Raw genomic sequence first — 23009 nt, forward strand, 5'->3', positions numbered from 1 at the left:
AAAAAATATTGAGAAGAGAATGAAGAGTCTATAAAAAAAATCTGTAATGAAAAAAATTACTTTCCTTCATCTCCCTTTATTTTCTGCTTACAGGAGTTTCATGTTGGAGAAAATTTCTAACTTTTCAGATGTAAAATTTACACCTAATCTTTTATTGTCTTTTTTTGCTAGTAATTACTAAAGGTGAAGCCAACTGCACACTGTTCTGTATTGGACGGTCCCCTTCGTATGAAACAAAAACCTTTCTCCATTATAGCTTTGCTTGATTCTACAGTGTCATATCATGATACATAAACAATAGATTCTAGAAGGCTGAAACCAAAATGGAAACCAGGCTGCACAAAAAGACTGCTCTTATTCAATGTTATTGCAAAATGAAATTGAGAAACGCATAACAAAATATCCTGCTTTTATATAAAAATTGTTGCTTATTACTTTGCCAAGTGTGCCTCCCAGTAGGGAGCAGCCCTCCCAAGTGTTCACTGCTCATTGTTAGAAAACAATGATCATGGAAAAAAATGATTGTGAACTTCTAAGAAAAACCTTCTTGTAACAGGTTATGGTAAGAGGGGGAAAAGGGACCAAGTCTGCAAGTACAACAGCTTTTCCTTTTGGGTTTTAATTGGGCCCATACATCTCTGAATGAAAAAGGCATTATTTTCACAAAGCCACTATCATACACAAGCAAACAACTATCCCTGTGCAATTGGCACCACTGTGGATAAGAACCCCAAATCAACAATAAATACTAATAAGCAAAAAACCTGAGCTGTTTTACTGAATTTTCCATTTTCAGTTTGTTTTGTACCTTGAAGCAATGGGCATAAGCCATTGCTTCTGTGGAAGGTTACGTACTTCATAGTTGCCTAGATTACAATTAAGTGCCCAAAATACTTTACTGAGCCTCTGCTGTAAACCCTCAATGCAAGATCTACTCTTTTGAAACTATTCCTGTTGAACATTTGCTTTCATGATGCTAGCTAACTACTACCGTCCTTTGTACTCTCCTCTGTGCCCGCTTTCCTTTGATCCCAAAACACACACACAGAAGAAGTCTGAAAGGTGCTATTTTTGTTTTTTTTTTCCTCTGGCTAGTACAGCTGAACATACATGTTAGGCTGTGAATATTGCTTTGAGCTTCTCAATGACAGCATGCTAAGAAGTTCCAACTGTGAATAAAATGATGGGTGTACAGTTTTGCCCAGCTACCCAAACTTCTCAGTTCCTCTTTGGGTCTCCTGCTTTCTCGGTCAGGGTGTGGGAATGGAAAGAACAGATTTTTGGCATAAATGAGAGTCACACTGTGCACCTGTAGGCATGGCAAAAGGCAACAAAGAAGGTATTTCCCTTGTACTGCCTCTCCCCATACAGCAACTGTAAACTTGGCTTGGGATTCTCCCAGAAGAAAAAGAGTGCGATGCTTTATTTTCAGGAATTGTCAGTGCATGACAAAAACCAGTATTGTAGTCCAAATCTCTCACCAAAGACAAAAATATAAGAGATCCTCTGCCTTTCTTCTCCCTTACCCAGTCCCAGAAAGAACAGATACATGGTACTAACCATATTCAGAAACCTACTAGCAAAAATAAGCGGTTTTGGTCTGTTGCTGAGTGGATAGCGAAAGCAGTATCTCATGAAAGCAGTTAGAGGCTTCAGATGACAGCTTCCCACTGCCACTCTGATGGCTGCTATGCACAACCTCATCTTCTAGCTTAGTGGGTTTTAAAGTTTCAGGAGGTTATTGGGTGAGATTCAAAAGAGTCTGCACTCTGGCACTAGACAACCAAAAGGCGTTGTATACACATCAACTTCAATTTTCAAAGCAGGGTCGGGTATTTCACTGGGACTGCTCCCAGTCTAGTCTAGAAACACCCGATAATCTTTTTCACGACATCTTTTTTTGAGATTTGCTTCTTGTTCCAGCTCCCAATTTGGAAAAATCAGGCACGTATCGTCCATCCCCCACAACACGCACACACACTCTCACTCTCAGAAAAGACCTGTATTTTTGCTTTCAGTCATGTTGCCCTCTTGAGGCCAACCTACAGGCAGGTAACAACTTGCCAACAAGTAAAAGAGTAACCAATTTCAATAGGAACTCTCAGCTTTGTTGGTAAGTGTGCACTTTCAAAGAATAAACATCAGAACTTTAGTTTCAGCTATTAAAATACTATTTATCTAGAAGCTTTGGCCTCAACCCTGAAAGGTCAGGCATATACAAGCACAGTGGTCCCTTTGGGGCTTTACATATAACAACCAACAAACACTGCAAGGCCTGTGAGATATGGACTGTTAAAAACTATCTTTCCTTTTTTGTATACAGCCTAGCCTTGGGATGATCAAAGGTTCAAACGCAACTGTGAGATAATCGAGAATGATGACCAATAAGGTGTCAGAGGTATCTTGTTCAATAGCGCACAGAAAAGGCAATGGCTCTTGGTTTTGTTCCCAAGGGTTTTTATAGTTTTATATAACCACTGCAGCACCCTGGCCATTCCTTAGTACTACACAGAAGACACTTAAAAGATAACCAACAGTACTGATATCACTGTAAGAATTTGCAATGGCAAAATTAACTCATTTGGCTGTGGGCAAATCAGGAAAGATTCGCTTCCTTCGTGGAAGTTAGTTACAGACATTACACAACCGAAAGAGTAAACCAAATATTTTGGAGGCATACTTCCTGTCAAATTCTTTGTAGGCTGTTTGTAACCATTTCAGAGATGGTTTATTCAGACTCTTCAGGCCATAGTGAAAGTAGACAACCGTATAATCATTCTCTACGTACTGGTCCAGAGTATACTTTAAGTACCTGAGGAGAAAGATAACATTTTAGTTTTAAGACAGTTTACTGGATGAGATTTTTAAAGCAGTAACTGAGAAAGAAATGGTGCTATTTTTGCACAGAATGCTAGTGACTGCAAATTTACGTTTGCTTCAATGTATTTATCTAACAAGTTCATCTTGCTCTAGTGGCAGTGTTGCCAATAATTCCACATCACTGCAAAGCCTGAAATTTGAAAGAACATATTTAGCTACAAAAACTATGGTGCTCATGAATCATTAAAAGATGAAGACAATGTGGGACTGAGCTTTCCAAGAAATTTTTTAAAAGATGCATTTTAACTGATAGTGACTCTTATTTTGTTTTCTTCTTGTCTTTGTAAATTCCTTCCTTTTAGCCAAGCAAACAATGTCATTTTGACTTTTCAAAATAAAAAACAATAAATCTTGCGTTTTCCTCTCGATTTAAAACTTCCTAAATTCTTGAAAAATCCATTAGTCCTAATTACTGCCAATTACAACTTGTTACTGTAACTGTTTTCTTCAATATACTTGCCTTTCCCTTGTTTGCATTGTGGGGACTGTGTTCATAGATCATTTCCCTTAAAACTAATTTAAAGAACTACACTACTTATCCCATCTTGAAATAATGCTGCATGTTTTATAAGCAGATTTCTGTGTGTTCGTTCTTTTATGGTATAGTTTAAGATGCTTTTCTCTTCCCTTTCTCAAACAATTGAGAACACTGTATGGCCTATTACACAGCTCAATGATTCAAATAAAGCAATGATGGAGGAGTATAATCTGGCCTCATGTCTTGCTGTGTCAGATTTCAACTTTCTCATGTCATTCTCGATGCTATCTTATTATTCTGCGACAGAGCCCCAGCTATTGCTCTTAATTGTATGTAAGCAATTTTCATTCAATAAAATAGATAGTTCCATGTGCCATTTATTAGGCTGTGGCTGTCTGCAAGTATCAAGGCCACTTTGACTATCCACCTTTGTATGCAAAAGCCCGTAACTTCACTCTTACACTGTACTCCCACAGTCTCATTTATCTACTTATTCTCTCAGCATACTGTAAATCTTAGACTGTGAATAGCCTTGGACAAGGACTGCCATTGCAATTAATATAATGCTGTTTTGATCCCCAGCTTAAGTATTAATGGTATTTTAATAGAAGAAGTAGTAGTAACAGTCATTCAAGACTTTTTTAAAAAAGTTTGACATTAAAATATATGTAAACAGATATTCTTACGTACAGAGTGCCACATGTTTTATTTTACAGCATGTAAATTCCTTGGCACATTGCATCCAGAAAGCCTGTACTTCTAAAAAAAATTGGGAGAGTTTTGTTGGCATAAAATAACCAGTCTTTTTGTACAGCCTTGGAACAGTTAATTGACGACTGTAACAGAACTGCAGGGACATTACAAAAGCTTTACCAAATACATTCTTTAAGTGATTTAATCACAAAATACCTACCAATCTGTAGCTTTTCCTCAGAATTCAACATCTAACTACTCAAAAGCAGATCACTCGATATTTATATTGCTAGCTTCACATTCAGACACCTGCCCTCAGTTCTCTCTTAGCAGACTTCCAAAGTGGATTTGATGTGGATTCAGACATAAGTGGACTCAAAAACATGGATGATGTGGACTCAGAAAACATGTAAGTGTTCAAGTCTAGAAGAGTCTAAGGGCTGGAAACCCTGGTTTCATCAAGGCAGCTCCTCACAGATCTGAGGAAGGGTTCTTCGATCTGATGGCAAACTCGTCATACTCCTTTCTTTGGCATATCCTATTAGTCATTGCAAGCAGCTCCTCTAGGTGAGGAGCTGACTGGTGTGGCTCTTCCTCCTAGGTGCTAACACTCCCTCTGTGCTACACAGGAAACTTTGGCTTAAGGCTGTGGAAATACTCTAGCTGTGAAGAGGATAAAAATGAAGCAAGATGGTCTCAAACACATTTCATGAGTAACCTGTCTTTTAATCCCTTTTTGTTTCTGAAAAGTTGAGATAACAGCACTTCTGTCCTTTCCAATGGTGGTGGGTACTCATGGTTGAAAGGTGCTCAAACGTTCTGGCAATGGAGGCTGTACAAGAGCTCCAAATAGGTTTAAAATGCTTAAGAAGGAGAGGACTCTCGTGGCAGAAGAGATCTCCTTGTAGTGACAAACTACAGGGCAGAAACATGTCCTGGTACTTTCCTGCAGCAACTTAATAAAGAAGAATGTTGTGCTTTTACATATTCACAACCTCTTCTAACGCAAAAAGCCAAACATTACAAAGTGAGACACATATAAAAATGTTAAGCATAACATACTGTACGTAATGCAGATCTTTTTATAAAAGAAGAAAACCACTAAGATGTAAGTAACTAAATAATGCTCTTGCTGAGTGATTTAGGAGATGAAGTACAATAAATTAAGGCAAACACTGCTACTCACAAGAACATATGTATGGAGCACTAAAATACTAGAATTTGTCTTTCATTGGTCCTCATAAATTCAATTTTTTTAAATACGGTCAGAATTCATTAATAAAATCAAGACGACAAGTTTATTTCAGTACACAGTGAATTGCTGCTTCTAGTCAAGATTGCAGGTGAAGTAACTCTTGCAGTTTCGTCCATATCTCATTCACTTAATATTAACACTAGTCGGTCTTGCATCCTTTTTTCATTTCACTCCTTGTCTTACTCCTGCTTCTCCTCTCTGAAAGCTCATTCACCTGGAAACAAGCTAATAGAAGTTCACATATAAAAATGTAAAGTAGTCCACGCAGGAGATTGAGACAAACTTACTCCAGCAATCTGGTGTGATTGAGCTGATGGGAGGGGGGCATACGGCAGCAACTGAAGGTAATCACTTTCCTTCCAGAATTGTCATCACCTAGTGAACAAAACAGTTAGTAAAGACAACGCTCATTTACTTATGCAATGGGACTTCAGTGGTCTGAAGAAATGGCTTTTATCTTATGATATTTGGGGCTACCTCTATTTCCCATTGTTACTCAAAACATACTGTGAAACTTCACTGTCAAATCACATGTTGCCTACAGAAAGCAATTTCGCCACTGCTGCATTGAAATGAAGCAGCTGCTGGGCAAATGATGAAGCTAAGCTGAGAAAGTCATATTCAAAGGTGGTTGGTGGTACTCAGCTCCTGATAGGGAACTCTTAAGTCCGCCTGTAGCATTCAGTCATGGTGGAGAACAGGCCTGCTTTACCTAGTAGTCTTGGAAGTGACCTGTTTTCAAACTCTTCATGCTTTATATCTGGAATTTATCAGAATACCACTCTGCTGACAAGCACTTTGGCAATTTGCTTTGTTACACATCCAAGTCAGATTTTTTTAACCAACTTAGGCTTTCTTACCCACTCTTTTCCAGAAGCACTGCTGCATTCAGATCGCATTTAAAACACAACAAGCAAGGCATACAAGTATGCTTTTCTAACGTGAAGACCCCTAAATGTCCATCCCTTAGCTCCTCTGACAAAGCATATATTGCTGTATTTAAGTTCCTTTAGTCTGACTCATGACAGCTTCACCCACACTGACTGTACAGACAAGGTTGGTGTTCACGCCGTGCCCAACCCACACCTAAGTTCCTCTATCTGGAAAGCCAGGCGCAGAGGTTGAGTCATGCTCATACTGAAAGTAACTCAGCACTGAAGACTGTGACGTGTTAAGATTTTAACATATATCTACATGAAAGATACCATTCCTTTTAAAGCAATACAGAATCATCCTAGAAAATGTTTAGACTGAATTCATATTTGAGACATTCTTGGTCTAATTTCAAGGTTAAAAATAATGATATTTAATACTTGCTTCTATTGCCACCAAAACATCAAAGTTTGGCTTTGATATAAGCAGAAGTACAATAAAGTTAAGAATTGGTGGGGTTTTAGATATTCTTTATAATTCTGTTGTTCCCCTTTCACCCCTAATTAAGTAAGTAGCTGTAATGAATAAACAAAAAAAAGAAGTAAAATGGGGGAAGTTAAATCTGTAACAGAGTCACTTAATGAATAAATAAGATCATATGAGCATTTCTGTGAAAACTGGGTAGAACAGCTTCAGACCACTTCTTAAGCTGTTCTAGTTTGTATTACTGAAGTTGGTTCAAGTTACTTGATCTGAACAAACAGAATACCTCCCAGCTTTACAAACACACACTTTCCATGAAAACCCACCACTGATAGTAATATGCTTTCCTTCATTCAACTCAGGAAGAGGTGGCCGTCCTCACCTGACGGATTCCACACTAAGAAAAAAACCCTGTATTAGCTTTGTCCAGTTCCTACCTAGTTGTGCTCAATAGTACTTACAAAGGTCATGATGGACAGCATCTATTTAAACCCATTCCATTACAGGTGCAGGAGGAGAAAAGGGAGGAAAGAGGCGAGATTAACGTTTAATGACTTTTCACGTGTGAACGTGGACTGAGAGACATCTTCTGCATTATCAATTCCAAGCCTGTGTTATCACCAGGAACTGTACCACATAATCCTTCCATTGATTTGTTGAGCTCTATCTTAAAAAAGTTAGGTTTTTCTGTTTCTTGCTCCTCCTGCTCACTGCTTTGACAACTAGCAACCTGCTTTCTCAATTCCAGTCTACAAGTCACAGCAAGTCTGTCCCAATTTATGTGACAATGACATCACTCAGCTGAAGCAGCGTTTCTCCTTCAGTACTATTTACCATCCCAAAGGACTCTGTCGACAATAATCGTATCCCCTCCCAGCCTGTACTTTACTGCTTGTAAACAAGTTAGATCATCTATCTCTTCCCCAACCTATCTATTCTCTACCCTGTTCCAATCTGAATGCATCTTTCCTAAACATGGGTGATAAAAGTTAGATAATAAATTTCAGATGAACATCACATATAGGACTTAAAAAGGTTTCCTAGTAATATCAACATCATTGTATTTACTGAAAACCAAGATGAACTATTAATTTAGTTTGACAGTTATAGCTGGATTATCTCTGATGGCCACCTCACTCTTATCTCACAGAAGATCGCTTCTCTTTTTTTATTTATACAACCAAAGAACCTGTTGCTATTTGCTTTAACATCCTTTAAAGATCTAACTCAGCTTGACTTTTGGCAATTACCACTTTAGTCCTGTAGCTTTGACTTCCAAAACACAGCTCTTTCTGCTGGCTTGTTCTTTCTGCCTGTTCCTTTTTGGCTGACTGCTTATTTTTATTATATTTCTCAAAGGTGTTTTTTCATCCCACAAGGCCTGGTGCCTCTTCCCACATTAAAAATAAATTCTGACTTGTGTGTTAAATAAGGTGCTTGAGCACCACTAAAGAAAGAATGTGCGCACCACCACAATTATATGCACTCAAGTATGTCTGCATATTGTTCTTTAACAGACCACAATTTTATTTCCTGAAGTTATTTTTAAGTGTCTTATTTGATATTCTCAGAGTACTTATAAAAGCATTACGTGACATGCATTAATATGAATGATGTACTAAAATTAAATTAAAACATTAATAAAAGATTGTTCTCTAAATCATGACTTGTTTGTGAAAAAATTGCTGTTACAATGCACTGTAGAATATTTTATTTGTTAGAGACAATCATTTTTATAAGCAAAATAAATCTAAGAAAGGTTTCCAGTTAAATTACTAAATGAGTCACTAATTGTTACTGGTGGTCACATTTGACTGCTTGAATTGAAAGGCAGGAAAATAACCAGCTTTATAAAAGACTGCAGATACACTTAGAACATACACAAACATAATTGCCTGGTTTTGATAATGGGAAAACTGAGGCAGAGAAACTTTCTCAAAATTCCCAGCAGAGCAGAGCACCTCATTCTCCCACCCCACAGTGCCACACAGGCAACAATAGCAAACCAGAAAAGGTGACTGAGAACCTCAACTCCATTAAAAACTAAATAAAGCAGTGCCAGCTTCCCATTGGTGATGACAGCTAATGAAAGGAAAAAGGCTGTTCTTTCTCCATAGGCATCAATAATGTTTTGAACAACATCAAATTTTAACATGACATATGAAGTGCTGATCAAAACAGAAGCAGGCTTTCCTTGCCCTCCACCAGAAGGGCTGTCACTGAGCACCCTTGGAAATGCCCATCACATTTACTACAGCATTTGCTTCCCAGTCCAACAGTTTGAATCCCATGACCTTGAGGATTTAATTTTTACCCAAACATGTGAAAGTGCAGTTTGAAGGGTAAGGTGAGGAATGGCAGTTATCTTCACATTCAAAGGAGAGCGTAGCTGGATTTTAAATCAGCATATTTTTATCCCGCAAAACCAGGTCAAAAATGTAGTTTTATATTAACCTACTTTGTTTCATAGGCTAATGTCACCAAACACTTTCAGATGAAAGCTGATAACCTGTTCTACCCTCCCTGGAAAATGTGCTCCTCCCCTTATCTTTCTGGACTGGTTCTGAGCTCCAGATATTCAGGAGGCATTCCCAAACACTGAGTGCCTTAACTGCTTGGGTACTCACACTCCTCCAGCTACCTACCTATGCCTTTTTAAAAGTCACTAGCTCAGATTCTGCCCTTGTGCACAAAAAGGTCCGATAGCCTTCTCTCGCCCATGGGTAGGAGGCTCCTGCCTTTGAACCAGGCACTTGCTATCACGCAGACGTATTACTGGGCAGCCTCAGGATTATCAGCTGTGCTGGCTGCAGAGCCACCCCTGGGAGCACAGCACGGCAATGCCAGCCTCCTCTTCCTCCTCTGTCCTCAGTGAGTAAAGAGGGATGTGTAGAGCACGCTGTCCCGAATGACATTTACGCACATTAAAATACAAGCTGGCTGCTGGGGTTTCATTTGTCTGGATTTCCCTGAAACAGACATGAATCATACATCGCTTTTGATATCAGACTCTGCAGTAGGGAAAAAAAGTTACAGTAAGACACGGGAAGGGCAAGTGGGAAGGGGGATTGTTCTACTTTTTAATTAAGAATTTGGATAGCACAGCACTCCCTAACTGCTTCTTGCAAATGAAAAGTTTTTTTTCTAACGATATAGCTCATTCCGACTTGCAAATGCGATCCTTTTGGATGCTGTAGTTTTAGCATGACTTTTTAAGAGCTTTTGTTCTGATGATACCAAACTTTACTATTTTATAAGTGAAAAGTGAAATATCATTTTACTTCACTGAAGCTTGTCGTTATTACATTACAGCAAAGCAAGATCCTCAAGTCAACAGAAGCTTTGCCATTGGTTTTAACGGGAGTAGAAGCAGGGTCAAAATCCAGGGGACTTGCCACACCAATGAAAACACTTGCTCACATATTTGTTTCATTAATAGAATTTATGCTAGAGAAAATGAGCCTAAACTTCAATTACATTATGTTAAATGGCAAGACAAACTGTGCTTTCAAGCCTCCTTCTACACTCCACAACTCAGGAAAATACAGGGGTCTCAAAAAAACCATTATGAAACTTCTGTGTTTTGCCTAGGCTGAGTAATGGACAGTAAATACATCCACAACTAATCCACTATGGATCTCTGCCCATCCATAATGGCAAACTTTGTCAGTTAAGAAATACACATCCAAGATAACACAGCTGAGTCTCAACATTAGCAGAAGAAGCTTATATCTTTAGCTGTAGAGATTTGAGTCCTCTTTCTCCTGGCATTGATCACCTCAGCCAGTCATATGAAAATATATTACAACAGATATTAGCCAGCTTAAAGATGAAGTATTAAAATACCCATTGGAGTGTTCATCCTTTGGGATAGAGACCAGATCCACCAAGGAAATGCAAAGAATGACACCAACTCTAAATTCTAGGAGTCACCTTGTTTTGATTTCACAAAGTTCCCTTTTTGCATTCATTCCTCTGGATTCTACTCACATCCACCTGTTTATTTAGAAACCAACTTTCTGTGAGAGGATTGCACCTGCACTGCACCTGGCTAATTCCGGAAAGTGCTAAAAGTGCAATTAAAATCAATTACATGCTCAGGTGTCTTTCTAAATAGGAATGACTATAAGTGAATGTTCAGGAGATTTCCTACATCAGTGACCTTATTCGTTTCCCTCAGAAAGCAAAGACTGCCCATCACAGATTCCTCCATGATCAATTTTTCTTTTAAATTTTGTCTAAGAGAAATACTTTGCCATAGCACTTTTTTTTTTGGATCAGCTGAAAGCAAAGGGACAGCTTGCTTTTTGATATAATTAATTATTTACATCTCATCTGTGCTCCTCTTAAAGTATGTAAAATAAGTTGAAATAAGGGTGAGTTAAAGCCAATACTGAAGCTAACCTCTCGAATGTCAGTACAGTTCTATCTGACTGACTCTCTGGACTAGAACAATGCTCTAGTCTTAAAAGGAGCACTGAAAATCAAAACTGCTTTCAGTGATGCAAAACTAAGTATTTTGATGTTTCACAGAAAGCATAAAAGAAAATTTAAGGAAAGCAAAGAAACAGCAGAATAGTCAAACAGAAAGGGAATATAATTTACATTTACTTGGTAAAGGGGAAATGGTGCTAGGCTTTTCTTTTTAATAAGCTATATTTGGGTATAGAATGACTTATGGTATATTGTCAGGATACCCAAACCTAACATTGAGTACACATTCACATTTGAATTTGGCACTTTGAGCCATCATTTATTTTAGCAAGCCTGTTGCTCTACTAAGTGATGTTTAAAGCAGACCTGTTATATTTTCTCAGATTCAACAAGAAAGCATGTCCATATATTTTTATACCATTAACTCAGCTGTGTCTTTAAAAAAAGACACTATAACTTACAGTCTGATGTTCAAAGAAAGGAATGTGGTAAATAAGGATTTATTTCCTTTCACATTCTGAGAAGAAAATAGTTGGAGAAAGAAGCAAGAGGAAAACTGGTGCAGAATTTGGAAAATCCAAGTTCAATTCCTGCCTAAAGGATTTGAACCTGTGTTTCTATCACTCAGGAAAGTTTCCTCTTCACTAGAGCAGGAAATACTTTTCATTGATATCAACCTTTATTTTGGAGCTCCTCTCATAGCAATTGAGAGAAAAACATGACACCCAGATGGTTAGGACATGCTTTGTAATGTGCAAAGCCCACATTACAATCTGCTTGTGCTGCAAATAGGTTACGAACCAGAGCCCTCAGCTTCCTTCTTGAAAAGCGCCCAAGTCTTACGTCTCTTCAGTTGATTTGTTGTTTTCCCCAAAAGGGTAGTCATGAAATAACATCAGAGATACTGATTTCAGGAACACCCCATGGAAATAAAAAAAATTAACAAAGTAAATCTTTTAAGAAAAAAAAAAAAAAAATCTTTAAACCCAGTTCTTTCCTGTGGGCCTGCAATTTACAGACTACAGATCTGCCCCTGAAGGTATTGCAAGAAGTAGAAAAGTTGTCACTGAGATGGACTGAAAATTATCAGGACTTGTGTCTTAGGCTTATTAGGTAATTCGCTACAGTTTCTCCTTACATGTTACAAAAACTAAATTACAACTTTACCTTTCACAGTCTGATCTACATAATACTATTCTAATCAGTTTCTAATGCACTGATTCAATATCAGAAAGGGGCATGAAATCAACTGGATCTTGAAGAAAAATATGGACAGTCTCTACAAAGACCCAGGCTGGGTACCTGAAATCTTTAAATATAACTAGAAAAGCAATAACAGGCTAAGAAGGGAAATACAGATTTAAAACAATGTTGGACTTTGATTCCATTAAAAAGTTTTGTCTAACACATAAAAGGATGTCACTGGCAATTAATGAAAACACAAGCATCGGAGACAGAGTCCTACTAAATGAGCACATACTCAAAAAAAAGGTACTGCAAAAAGTGGTCAGCGATCATCTTATGGAAGCAAACTATAGAAAATAAGGAAGCTTGATGCCTCATATATGCTTATATGTTCCTTCTTCCACAAAGAAAAATAATCTTGAGTTTCTTTTTAGGCAACAGATTGACATTTCTCCTTCAAAATAGAAATAAAAAGACACAGCAGTGAAGCACTGTTGCATTAACATATGCTTAGGGCAGTCAGCTGCACACTGGTATTTGTGACATAACCAGTCTGTAATTAATAAACAATTATTAAAGCTTACATCTTTTTAAAAATGTCCTCTATTCTTAATTAATTGTATTTTCACACTGTATGAATACAGCTCAAAAAAATCTTCTTTGCATATAGTCAAAGCTATTGTCATGTAAGGCAGGTATAAGTAATTTTAATTTGTCAGAAGCAAGAAGGAATTTTAGATACTTTTTTTTAAATTAACTGTAGAAACTAGATCATTGTAAGAGATGGATAAATTACGGCAAATATTTTCAGCTAAATTCTTTCTTTTTCTTCAATCACTTGAAACAATACATCTCATTGTCTTTCAATAACAGACTTAAAACTGAAGGAATTGCTTTTAGAATTGCTTTAATACAACCATTCCAAAAACTGAAAATATAATTTGTTTTATTCAAAGATATTAAAACCATTACAAACTAGGTACAGATCATTTAAAAATTATTTGTTTCTAAGGGGACTGGCCTCTTCCAAGATGGGAAGGAGATCTGAAGAGCTCGTCCTTTCCTCAGTTGAATCTAAACCCAGAAAACATTCAAACCTGACTCCATGCCAGTTAACACTGGAGGTGAAGCATGTCTTTGGATCATATTTCACCTTCCCCGTGCTCTGCATTCATATGCACACCTCCGCGTTCTCCTCTTACGTCCCACCATCAGAGCTGCTTTAGAGGGTGCAGACTGCCATCTGAAGCACGGCTCCTGGCTTGTGCTTTGCATTTAAATTGTCCAGTAGACTTGCAAAACCCCATCATATATTTCTGACTGAAATGGCAGCTAAAGTCACTCCTTTCTGAGCTCAAACAATAGTTAGAGGACTTTTTCCCCCTACAAAAGAGTGCAGTATTAAGGTGTGGTGGGTTGACCCTGGCTGGACACCAGGTGCCCCCCCAGAGCTGCTCTATCACTGTCCTCCTCAATGGGACAGAGGAGAGAAAATATAACAAAAGGCTTGTGGGTCGAGATAAGGACAGAGAGAGATCACTGAACGATTACTGTCACAGGCAAAACAGACTTGACTTGGGAAAAATTAATTTAATTTACTACCAATTCAATCAGAGTAAGGTAATAAGAAATAAAACCAACTCTTAAAACACCTTCCTCCCACCCCTCCCTTCTTCCTAGGCTCAACCTCACTCCTGATTTTCTCTACCTAGTCCCTGCAGCGGCACAGGGGGACGGGGAATGGGGGTTGGGGTCAGTTCATCACACCTTGTCTCTGCTGCTCCTCCCTCTTCAGGGGTAGGACTCATCACTCTTCTCCTGCTCCAGCATGGGGTCCCTCCCACTGGAGACAGTCCTCCACAAACTTCTCCAACGTGGGTCCCTTCCACGGGCTGCAGTCCTTCAGGCACAGACTGCTCCAACGTGGGTCCCCCACGGGGTCACAAGTCCTGCCAGAAAACCTGCTCCAGCGTGGGCTCCTCTCTCCACAGATCCGCAGGTCCTGCCAGGAGCCTGCTCCAGCGTGGGCTTCCCACAGGGTCACAGCCTCCTTCGGGCACCCACCTGCTTCACTGTGGGGTCCTCCCCAGGCTGCAGGTGGATATCTGCTCCACCGTGGACCTCCCCAGGCTGCAGGGGGACAGCCTGCCTCACCACGGTCTTCATCACCATGGGCTGCAGGGGAATCTCTGCTCCGGCACCTGGAGCATCTCCTCCCTCTCCTTCTTCACTGACCTGGGGGTCTGCAGGGCTGTTTCTCTCAGATATTCTCACTCCTCTCTCCAGCTGCAGTTTCTGTGCCACAGCAGCTTTTCCCCCTTCTTAAATCTGTTATCCCAGAGGCACTACCACCATCACTGATGGGCTCAGCCTTGGCCAGCGGCAGGTCCATCTTGGAGCTGGCTAGCATTGGTTCTATCGAACATAGAGGAAGCTTCTAGCAGCTTATCAGAGAAGCCACCCCTGTAGCCCTCCCACTACCAAAACCTTGCCACACAAACCCAACATATAAGGACAAAATCATCAGAGATAATCCAACATTTAAGCCAAGATTCATCTTGTGAATACCTCCATTTGCTCCGGTGAATTTAAACCAGGAGTATACCTAGTGTTTGGACTTTATTCCAAGCAAACACTGATACGGAGCAAATTCCAAGATGAACCTATGGAAGCTACAGGTAGGTTCCTTTAAAAAAAACCTGTGGCTTTCACTCTACTATACTGAGGCACATTCCCATTCTCTAACATAGGAATAAGGCATATGCATCAGATGAAGCCAGGCAGGACAGCTCAGGAAAGGGCAGGCTGGTTATCATTCTGTCCCCACCACATGTTCTCTGTTTCACGAGCAATAAAAGCATGAATTTTTTAAAAGGAGATGTTCCAGTATATTTCATCTTCTCATTCTAAAAGTTTCCCCTTTTTGGAGTTCCCCCACCATTTAACTCTTCCAAGTCAAACAACAGAGTCCTTCTGAGACTAAGAAAGTTACAGTTTTTGTTTGCCTTGGTAGTAAGTAAACTTTTTTTTTTTTTTAAATCAGTAGGGAACGTCTTATTGGTAAGTCAATAAGAACTTACTAAGATTGCCAACTTGTCCCCTTTTCCTCCAGCCTGGAGGGATGGAGAAGAGAGAAGAGGAGCTTTGTCTAAGCACAGACTTGGGGGTTTCAGCTCATCACCTGGCAGCTCTGCACATAGCTGCAAAAATAACAATGGTTCCTCCATGGAAAATAAACACACAAGGACCCTTTAGAATTAACACCAGCTAAAACAGACAAATACCAAGTTCTTAGGACTTCCAGGGCAGCTTTGAGTGAACAAAGAACAAGGAGCAGCAACAAACATTTACTAAATAGTTGTTCATAATTAAAGTTGTAGCAGTAAATACACGGCCCATCATAATTTCACGCTGAATATACCAGCAGGACAAAACATCTTGAAGATCTTTTTTAGGGCATTATCATGTAGCACTGCCTAATACAGCAGATGGAAGAAAATCTTAGGTGGACAGTTATAGTGACCCTGGTGCATCCAGTGTGTATGTTAACACATCTATTTCACACTTTGTCAGTTTGATTTCAATGGTTTCATTAATAACGTTTATATCTTGGTATTTCCCCCATCCCAAAACTGGTGCTTGAGTGAGAAACATCCTAGTGGGTTAGCAGGCAGTAGCTTTTGAATCACAAGAATGTGAACCTGTTATTCCCTTGTTTATGGATTTGAGTCTTATGTTTGGGGGTTAGTTTCGAAGCAGGTAAAAGGTAGTTGTTATCCTGTGTATAACTAGCTTCAAGAAGAGAAGTTACTATGTGTAAAATTCTCCTCCCACTATAAGTCAGAAGTGAAATTACCACAGATTTCACTGCCCTAGTCAATCATAGCTTACTAGAGGACTGGTTTTACTGAAGTTGATATTCACCTGGATGACATCCTGTTTATGGCTCAAATTCAGGAAGGTACCTATGTATAACCTGAGTTCATAATTTTCCTGAAAAATCATAATCTAGGCTCACTAAAGCATGAGGTACAAAAAGTGTGCACAATATTACACAGTCTTAGACTTCAGTAGGATGAGTAGCGATAAATACCACTATTTGTTTCTTATTGTATACATTTCTTTAGTTTAGGATTGTGATTATGAATGCTATTTTAACAAACACATTGATGCCAAAAATAAGCCAAAAGGAAAAAAATATGCAATGCATATTTTGAAGAGCTGCTTTTATATCATAAATATGCTTGAGGGTAGGAAGGTTCTATAGAGGCATCTGGACAGGCTGGATCGATGGCCAAGGCCAACTGTATGAGGTTCAGCAAGGCTCAGCGCTGGGTCCTGCACTTGGGACACAACAACCCCACGCAACGCTACAGGCTTGGGGAAGAGTGGCTGGAAAGCTGCTCGGCGGAAAAGGACCTGGGGGTGTTGGTCAACAGCCAGCTGAATATGAGCCGGCAGTGTGCCCAGGTAGCCAAGAAGGCTACAACATCCTGGCCTGTATCAGAAATGGTGTGGCCAGCAGGACTAGGGAAATGATTGTACCCCTGTACTGGTGAGGCTGCACCTCGAATAATGTGTTAAGTTTTGGGCTCCTCACTACAAGACAGACCTTGAGGCACTGGAGCATGTCCAAAGAAGGGCAATGAAGCCAGTGAAGGATCTAGAGCACAAGTCTAATAAGGAGCAGCTGAGGGAGCTGGGGCTGTTTAGGCTGGAGAAAATGAGGCTGAGGGAAGACCTTATTGCTCTCTACAACTACCTGAAAGGAGGTTGTAGCAAGGTGGGTGTCAGTCTCTTCTCCCAAGTAACAAGTGATAGGACAAGAGGAAATGCCCTCAAGTTGTGCCAGGGGAGGTTTAGATTGCATATCAGGAAAAATTTCTTCACCAAAAGGGCTGTCAAGCATTGGAACAGGCTGCCCAGGGAAATGGTTGAGTCACCATCCCTGAAGGTATTTAAAAGACGTGTGGACGCGGCACTTGGGGACATGGTTTAGTGGTGGACTTGGCAGTGCTAGGTGTATGGTTGGACTTGATGATCTTAAAGGTCTTTTCCAACCTAAACGATTCTATGATTCTATTTTATGATTCTATAAATATGCCTGCATGTCTTATATGTTGCCAGAATGTTTTAAAAATAACCATAAACATTAAAATGATCCAATATTCAAATATTCTATGTACCCATAGCTTCTCCTCCATGTCACAGCAGAAAGTCAGGTGATAAATGCAGTTAACATTTATGTCAACAGTTTCCTTTCCGCTTTTTGTTAGTTTTTATACAGTAACCCGTATCTCTTCAGTTGCACACCCTTTCCAGGGAGGACTAGAAAAATGATTACATGTGGCTACACAACACTTCAGGTTATTCAGAAAACAAAACAGCTTATCACAAATAAAGTACAGATCTGTTACAGCCACAGTTAGGCCTTAGATTATAATATATTGCTATAGTTATATTTTAAAGCAAGATTAAGCTCAAATATTTGACTTGCAACTCATCCATAGAAAAGCACTGAGTTTACCTATTACTATTCAGCTGATGAAGGCTGAAAGCATCAACATCCTATGCATCACCTTGAGGAGTACAGTAAGAAAAATGTGGTAAGGGGTGTAGTAACATAAAGCCGTAGTATTTTCCAAACTTACCTGCTAACTGGATGATGCCATGTCTTGCAACATCATAGTAGGGGTGATTGATATTTAGCTCAGGATCCTCAAGTGGTGGAGGCATAAATGTTTCTTCCTGTTCTGACTGTGTATCTTCCACTTCATCCTTCTGCAGTTCTAAAGGAGCAAAAAAGAACACTTAAGTGCTAATGAACAGAGAAAAACTTTCGCCTCCAATACATTATTGAAGGGTTGAATTTTAGCTCAGTTTGACAAAAACACAGGCCTTTATCACTATTTGTTGCAGTTTCAAACCAGTTTCTTGTTCTTTACCCTTTCTCATGTGTGGGAAAAGCAACCCTTCAATACCTCAAAGCTACCTTCATGTTCTCCTTAAGATTAATATCTACTGTGATGCTCACAAAAATCTCGACAATGACTGGACAGCTGGCATGCTGTGATCTTGCTATTCACTACTGCAGGTGTTGTCTCATCATTTTCTACACTCCCACAATCTGTTGCTTGTATTCATCTATGACTTCTTGCCTTTTATTTCAAGGTTGCCCAAACGGAGAAGTCAAAGTTTCAGTATGCCAACGTGTGCGTTGACAGCTACGCCACATTACCACCCTGTGTGAATGCCCTCTGAGAACGGACTTATTACTTTGCATAAAGGTAGCAAATTGCAAACAAATCTCCATCTCACCTCCCCTGAAATCCACTGTTTCTTTGAAATCCATTAAACTTCTGAACTTGCAATAGACAAGGCAGCCAGATGTCCATCCAGCATATACTCCAGCTAGAGGCCAAGCAAAGGTGTAAAAGTCTGCTCAAAAGCCCAGTAAAATCAATGGGCTTCCTTCCCCCAACTTCAGTAGATTCTGGACTAGATCCCACAATTAAAATCTACTCTGTACTGAAATGAGCAACACAAGGTCAGTTGATCTTGTTCTAGGTTTTTTTCGTTTTGTTTTTTTCCAATTTTTTTCCAAACTGTTGTAAGGTTCAAAAAGAGGTGATCCTAAGTATGTATCCAAATGAACACAGATTCTGGGATAATTTCTGTCACTAATGCCTCTACACTATTCAGATGAATGTTTTCTAGAAACTGATAGGCATAACATTAAATTGACACACTAACACACAAGTGTCTTGGTGGTTTAAGAGAAGAAAAGGCACAGGTAAAGAGAAAAATTAATGTTCTGATAAGGTGCATCATCCCTGTACCTCATCTATCTCTTGTTATCATGCAAGTTTTAATAAGGCAGAATTAACAGTTTTATCTATAACATTATTAGTGCCGCTTTAAAAAGTACTTCAAGAACATTTTGCCTTCTGAGCATCTGCATATTTCATATGCCTTGACCACCACTCAAGAAACTTGGGCAGAGAGAATATATTAAGTATTGATTTCAGCCAGATTTATGTGCCAGTAGCTAATAAGTCCTAGACAAAAACTCTTACGAAATATTTCGGAATGCTTTCTACTCACAGTTTCTCAGTGTCTTTCTATCCTATAAACAGTCACGTGAAAGCTTTATTGTCTCATTTTTATTTTTAACATGATTTGTACCAAAAATGCATTTCACAAGGATGAAAAATGCCACTAGTGGCTGTGCTTCTCAAAGACAAAGAAGAGTCAGGAACACATGTACTAGTTTTACATCTCTTTATGTCTGAATTTATGTTAAAGTCTCCTCAGAAAATAAATCAACAGTCCTATAGGAAAAAAAAAATCTGCCTTTAGAAATACACCATTAGAGTCCTCTTCATACACACAAAAAAGTTTAAATTATTATTATCTCAAAAATGTGTATTTTTCTACCCTTTAAAAGTGTATCATATATAAAAAGTTACACTAACCTTAACTGGAACAGTATTCTTTCACTTTAAAGAATGTTTTTGTCCCAAGAGCTGGGAAGAATAATACAAACATAATATAGTATATGAATTTCACAATTTTTTCCTTTTTTAAATACTGTTTTGTTTATTAGGGCTCTTTTTTCATGTCTGAGCACTGTAACCACCTAAAGTAACAAAAAGTTGCAAAGGGGAGAAAGAAAAAGAAATAGAAAATGCTAGTCTGTGGGGATGTGAACCATTTACCACATTCGACTGAAACTTAACAGGCTTCATTAAAAGTGAAACATATATTCAAGTTAAACACAACAGAGACAACCAATACGTTAACTACAGCCTTTGGTACAGAGAGGCAGAGGCTAACTCCTCCTGTAAAAAATTATTTTGTACTTTGCATAGAAATAGACATGTTTCCAAAAGCAGGGGTAAGGATTTGTAACAAAGTATAGGTATCAAGCTATCTGGTTTTGAGATGTGCAGAAGAACTACAGAAGCAAAGTAAATACGCATGCCCATTTGTCCTGCACTTATTCACAGGGACTAAAGAAGTCCCGACAGTAATCATATCGACTGAAAAGCTAGTTAACCCTAACCTAATAAGAGAATTCTTTGTATATACTTCTCCTTTTTTGAGTTTGGTTTTTGGGGTTTTTTTTGTTGTTTGTTTTTTTTTTTTATGTGTGAACAAGAGGACAGGAGCTCAAAGAGGTGTTTCATAATAAACACAAATAAAGAAGATTCATTGTTCCAAACTGAGGGAGACCTCAGCTCCATTTTTCTCCTGCAAATGATAGAGGAGTTTATTTCCCTGCTCCATGAGCTACAGCAGAGCATCATCTGTTACTACTCACACTGTTATTGCTGTTTAACTGAGGCTGGGAGACAACATGAGGGGCCTGATGCAGCATTTGCCAAGGCTGAAGGGAAAATTGCTTTCAATGGATTTTGAATCAGGCCCTAGGAGTACAAAGGCCAGCTGCCTCTGAAAGTCATGATGTGGGGAACTCACAGCTAAGGTGAGGGACAGGGAAAGGGAGGCTGAGGGAAGAGATAAAAAAAAATCTGGAAGACTCTTGCTCTGAGGTTCAGCCTAGCATCCTCAAAAACTCAAGGAAAAAAAAATGTAATGCTGATCTTTCAAAATGATGATACCCCTAATGCCATGGTCATATTGCTCAGCTCAACTAACATCTTTGGAGATAACATGCAATACAGCAATCTATGCTCATTCAATACTTGTCTGTTTGGAGTAATGACTCCCATTTGTGCCACAATATGTGATGATGGTGATATTCCAATAGCCTAGAATTGCACTAGGAACATCTACCAATAACTCATAAAAGCTGCATGTATTAAACTAACCTTCAACCCTAATGGCTTTAATAGTGTACACATCAGTACAGTGGCTGTAACTCATATTGGATTGCTCCAAGAAGTATTACAAAATGTTGGTGAAGCCTCTCACTTACCGAAGATGCTCTATTAAATAACCTGTAACTCTACACAGATGCCATTTGAAGTATAACAAAAAATATTTACCTATTTCAGCTAACTTCTCATAGTCAATCTCAGACATGTTTCTCCTTAGGAACAAGTCTGTGCAGATCTTGCTAAATGATTGTTGCAGGATGAAATGGTCCTTGGGTCAAGCCTACAAAAATAAAGAAAAGTAGCTGTCATCACAACGTGGCATATTTTTACCCACTATACAGATATAAAAAGAAAACAAAAGAACACCCCAGAAATCCTACTGCCCAATTATTGTTGAGGAACCAGCTCGTTGGCATTTAGCCACCATTTTCTTACAACATAGAGTATTATAAAAGTATTTTAGAACAGCAGCCCAAAAAAAGAAAAGCTATGTATAATAGCAAGACTTTCAACAAATTGACCTGTTTTTATTTCGGGGTGGGGGGTGGGGTGGTGTTCTTCAAAACAATTACATATTACACATTTTTAATGATAAACATCAGAATTGCAGATTAAGTCACTTCCGGAAACAACTTAATTTTTTCTTAATTTTATTTCTCTGATGAAGAAGATTTATATACTCTATACCCTTACACCAAAGTCACTTATTCTATAGCAGTTGTAAGTTTTATTACAGGAAACGTTCTATACCTCACATTTCACATGAAAGAGCTTCATGAAAATTTCAAGTGAGCATTAACATATAAAAAACTGAAAAAACAGCAGTTCCTGTGTGCAATCACTGCTTTTTGTCAAACGCTCTGCAGAGTGCTTTGTAAACAGAATACTAAGTAACACACCCAAAGTGAGCATCAGGAGCAAAGAATACGATTTAGAAGATCTGTTTCCCCAAGCAGCTGCTCCAAAAAGCAAAATAAGTATTTCCCTTAAATTAAAAATCCAGACTCAGGTGTGGAGGTGAGAAAGAAATTGAGCTTTTAGAACTCTCATTTTAATTTAAAACCCTTGTTTTATACCAGTTTGGTTTTATCTAAACACATTAAATAAAAAGAGAACAGGCAAATTCATGGCTTGCTTGTTGAAAAAAAGATGTACACAAGCATTTTCTTCTCTGCCAAGAGGTTACATTTCGTATTGCTCCTTCAAAGCACTGAAACTGGGAAATTATTTTGGACCAAGGAAAGACCAGACAGTTTGCCTGCTTGCTGCAGCCCACCCTGCACATCCCAAAAGCTTAAGTAGGTTTATTCCAGACCCACAAATCTGAAAGCTAGATACCATCCTTTCTTTTTTTTAACCAGAGGAGGGATATAGAAGTAATTTTCTAAAAATAAAACGTACATCAACAAAGCAAGTAAACATCTGTTTAATTATAAGCATATGTTTACTTGTTTTCCTGAGGAGGTATTAGTCATTAGAGCAACCACAGGTACTACGTGTGTGAACCAGAGCTGGGCTCTAACCAGCTAATGCAAAGTCTATCCTTTGGGTTTCAGTTTATGGAGGCAAAACAAATTTGCATCCTAGTGTATGACTACAGCTTCCAAGTACTACAGTAAAACAAGTACCTGCTAACCATAATATTTCAAAGAGCTTCTGATGGCTAATGAAGGTTTTCCATAATTTTTCAAAACATTTCACAGAACTGATACTAATATAACAGTCATTATCACCAAAGGCAATCATGCACTTCCATAACTTGCTGAACTGCAGATAAAATAAGAACATGGTTCTACGACTTTGAAGATTTTCCAACACTTACCAACTATTTTCTAACAACCTTTTTTATTTCTTGTTGAAAATAATTATCTCCATTTACAGGAAA

At 38.7% G+C, this 23009-nt stretch overlaps 1 protein-coding gene across 1 annotated transcript in view; it reads right to left on the bottom strand.

Annotated features, from left to right (window-relative positions):
- The window catches only part of ARHGAP8 (Rho GTPase activating protein 8), a 61453-nt gene extending 40060 nt beyond the window's left edge, over positions 1-21393 (bottom strand). The window contains exons 1-4 of the mRNA XM_075051824.1: positions 21293-21393; positions 17933-18070; positions 5594-5681; positions 2681-2812 (exon numbers count right to left, since the gene is read on the bottom strand). Coding sequence (XP_074907925.1) covers positions 2681-2812; positions 5594-5681; positions 17933-18070; positions 21293-21329 — 395 coding nt within the window. The 5' untranslated portion in view covers positions 21330-21393. The remainder of the gene's footprint in view (positions 1-2680; positions 2813-5593; positions 5682-17932; positions 18071-21292) is intronic.
- Positions 21394-23009: the final 1616 nt, after the last annotated feature.

This window comes from Buteo buteo, chromosome 19, assembly GCF_964188355.1.
Source record: "Buteo buteo chromosome 19, bButBut1.hap1.1, whole genome shotgun sequence".
In the NCBI taxonomy this organism is placed as follows: domain Eukaryota; kingdom Metazoa; phylum Chordata; class Aves; order Accipitriformes; family Accipitridae; genus Buteo; species Buteo buteo.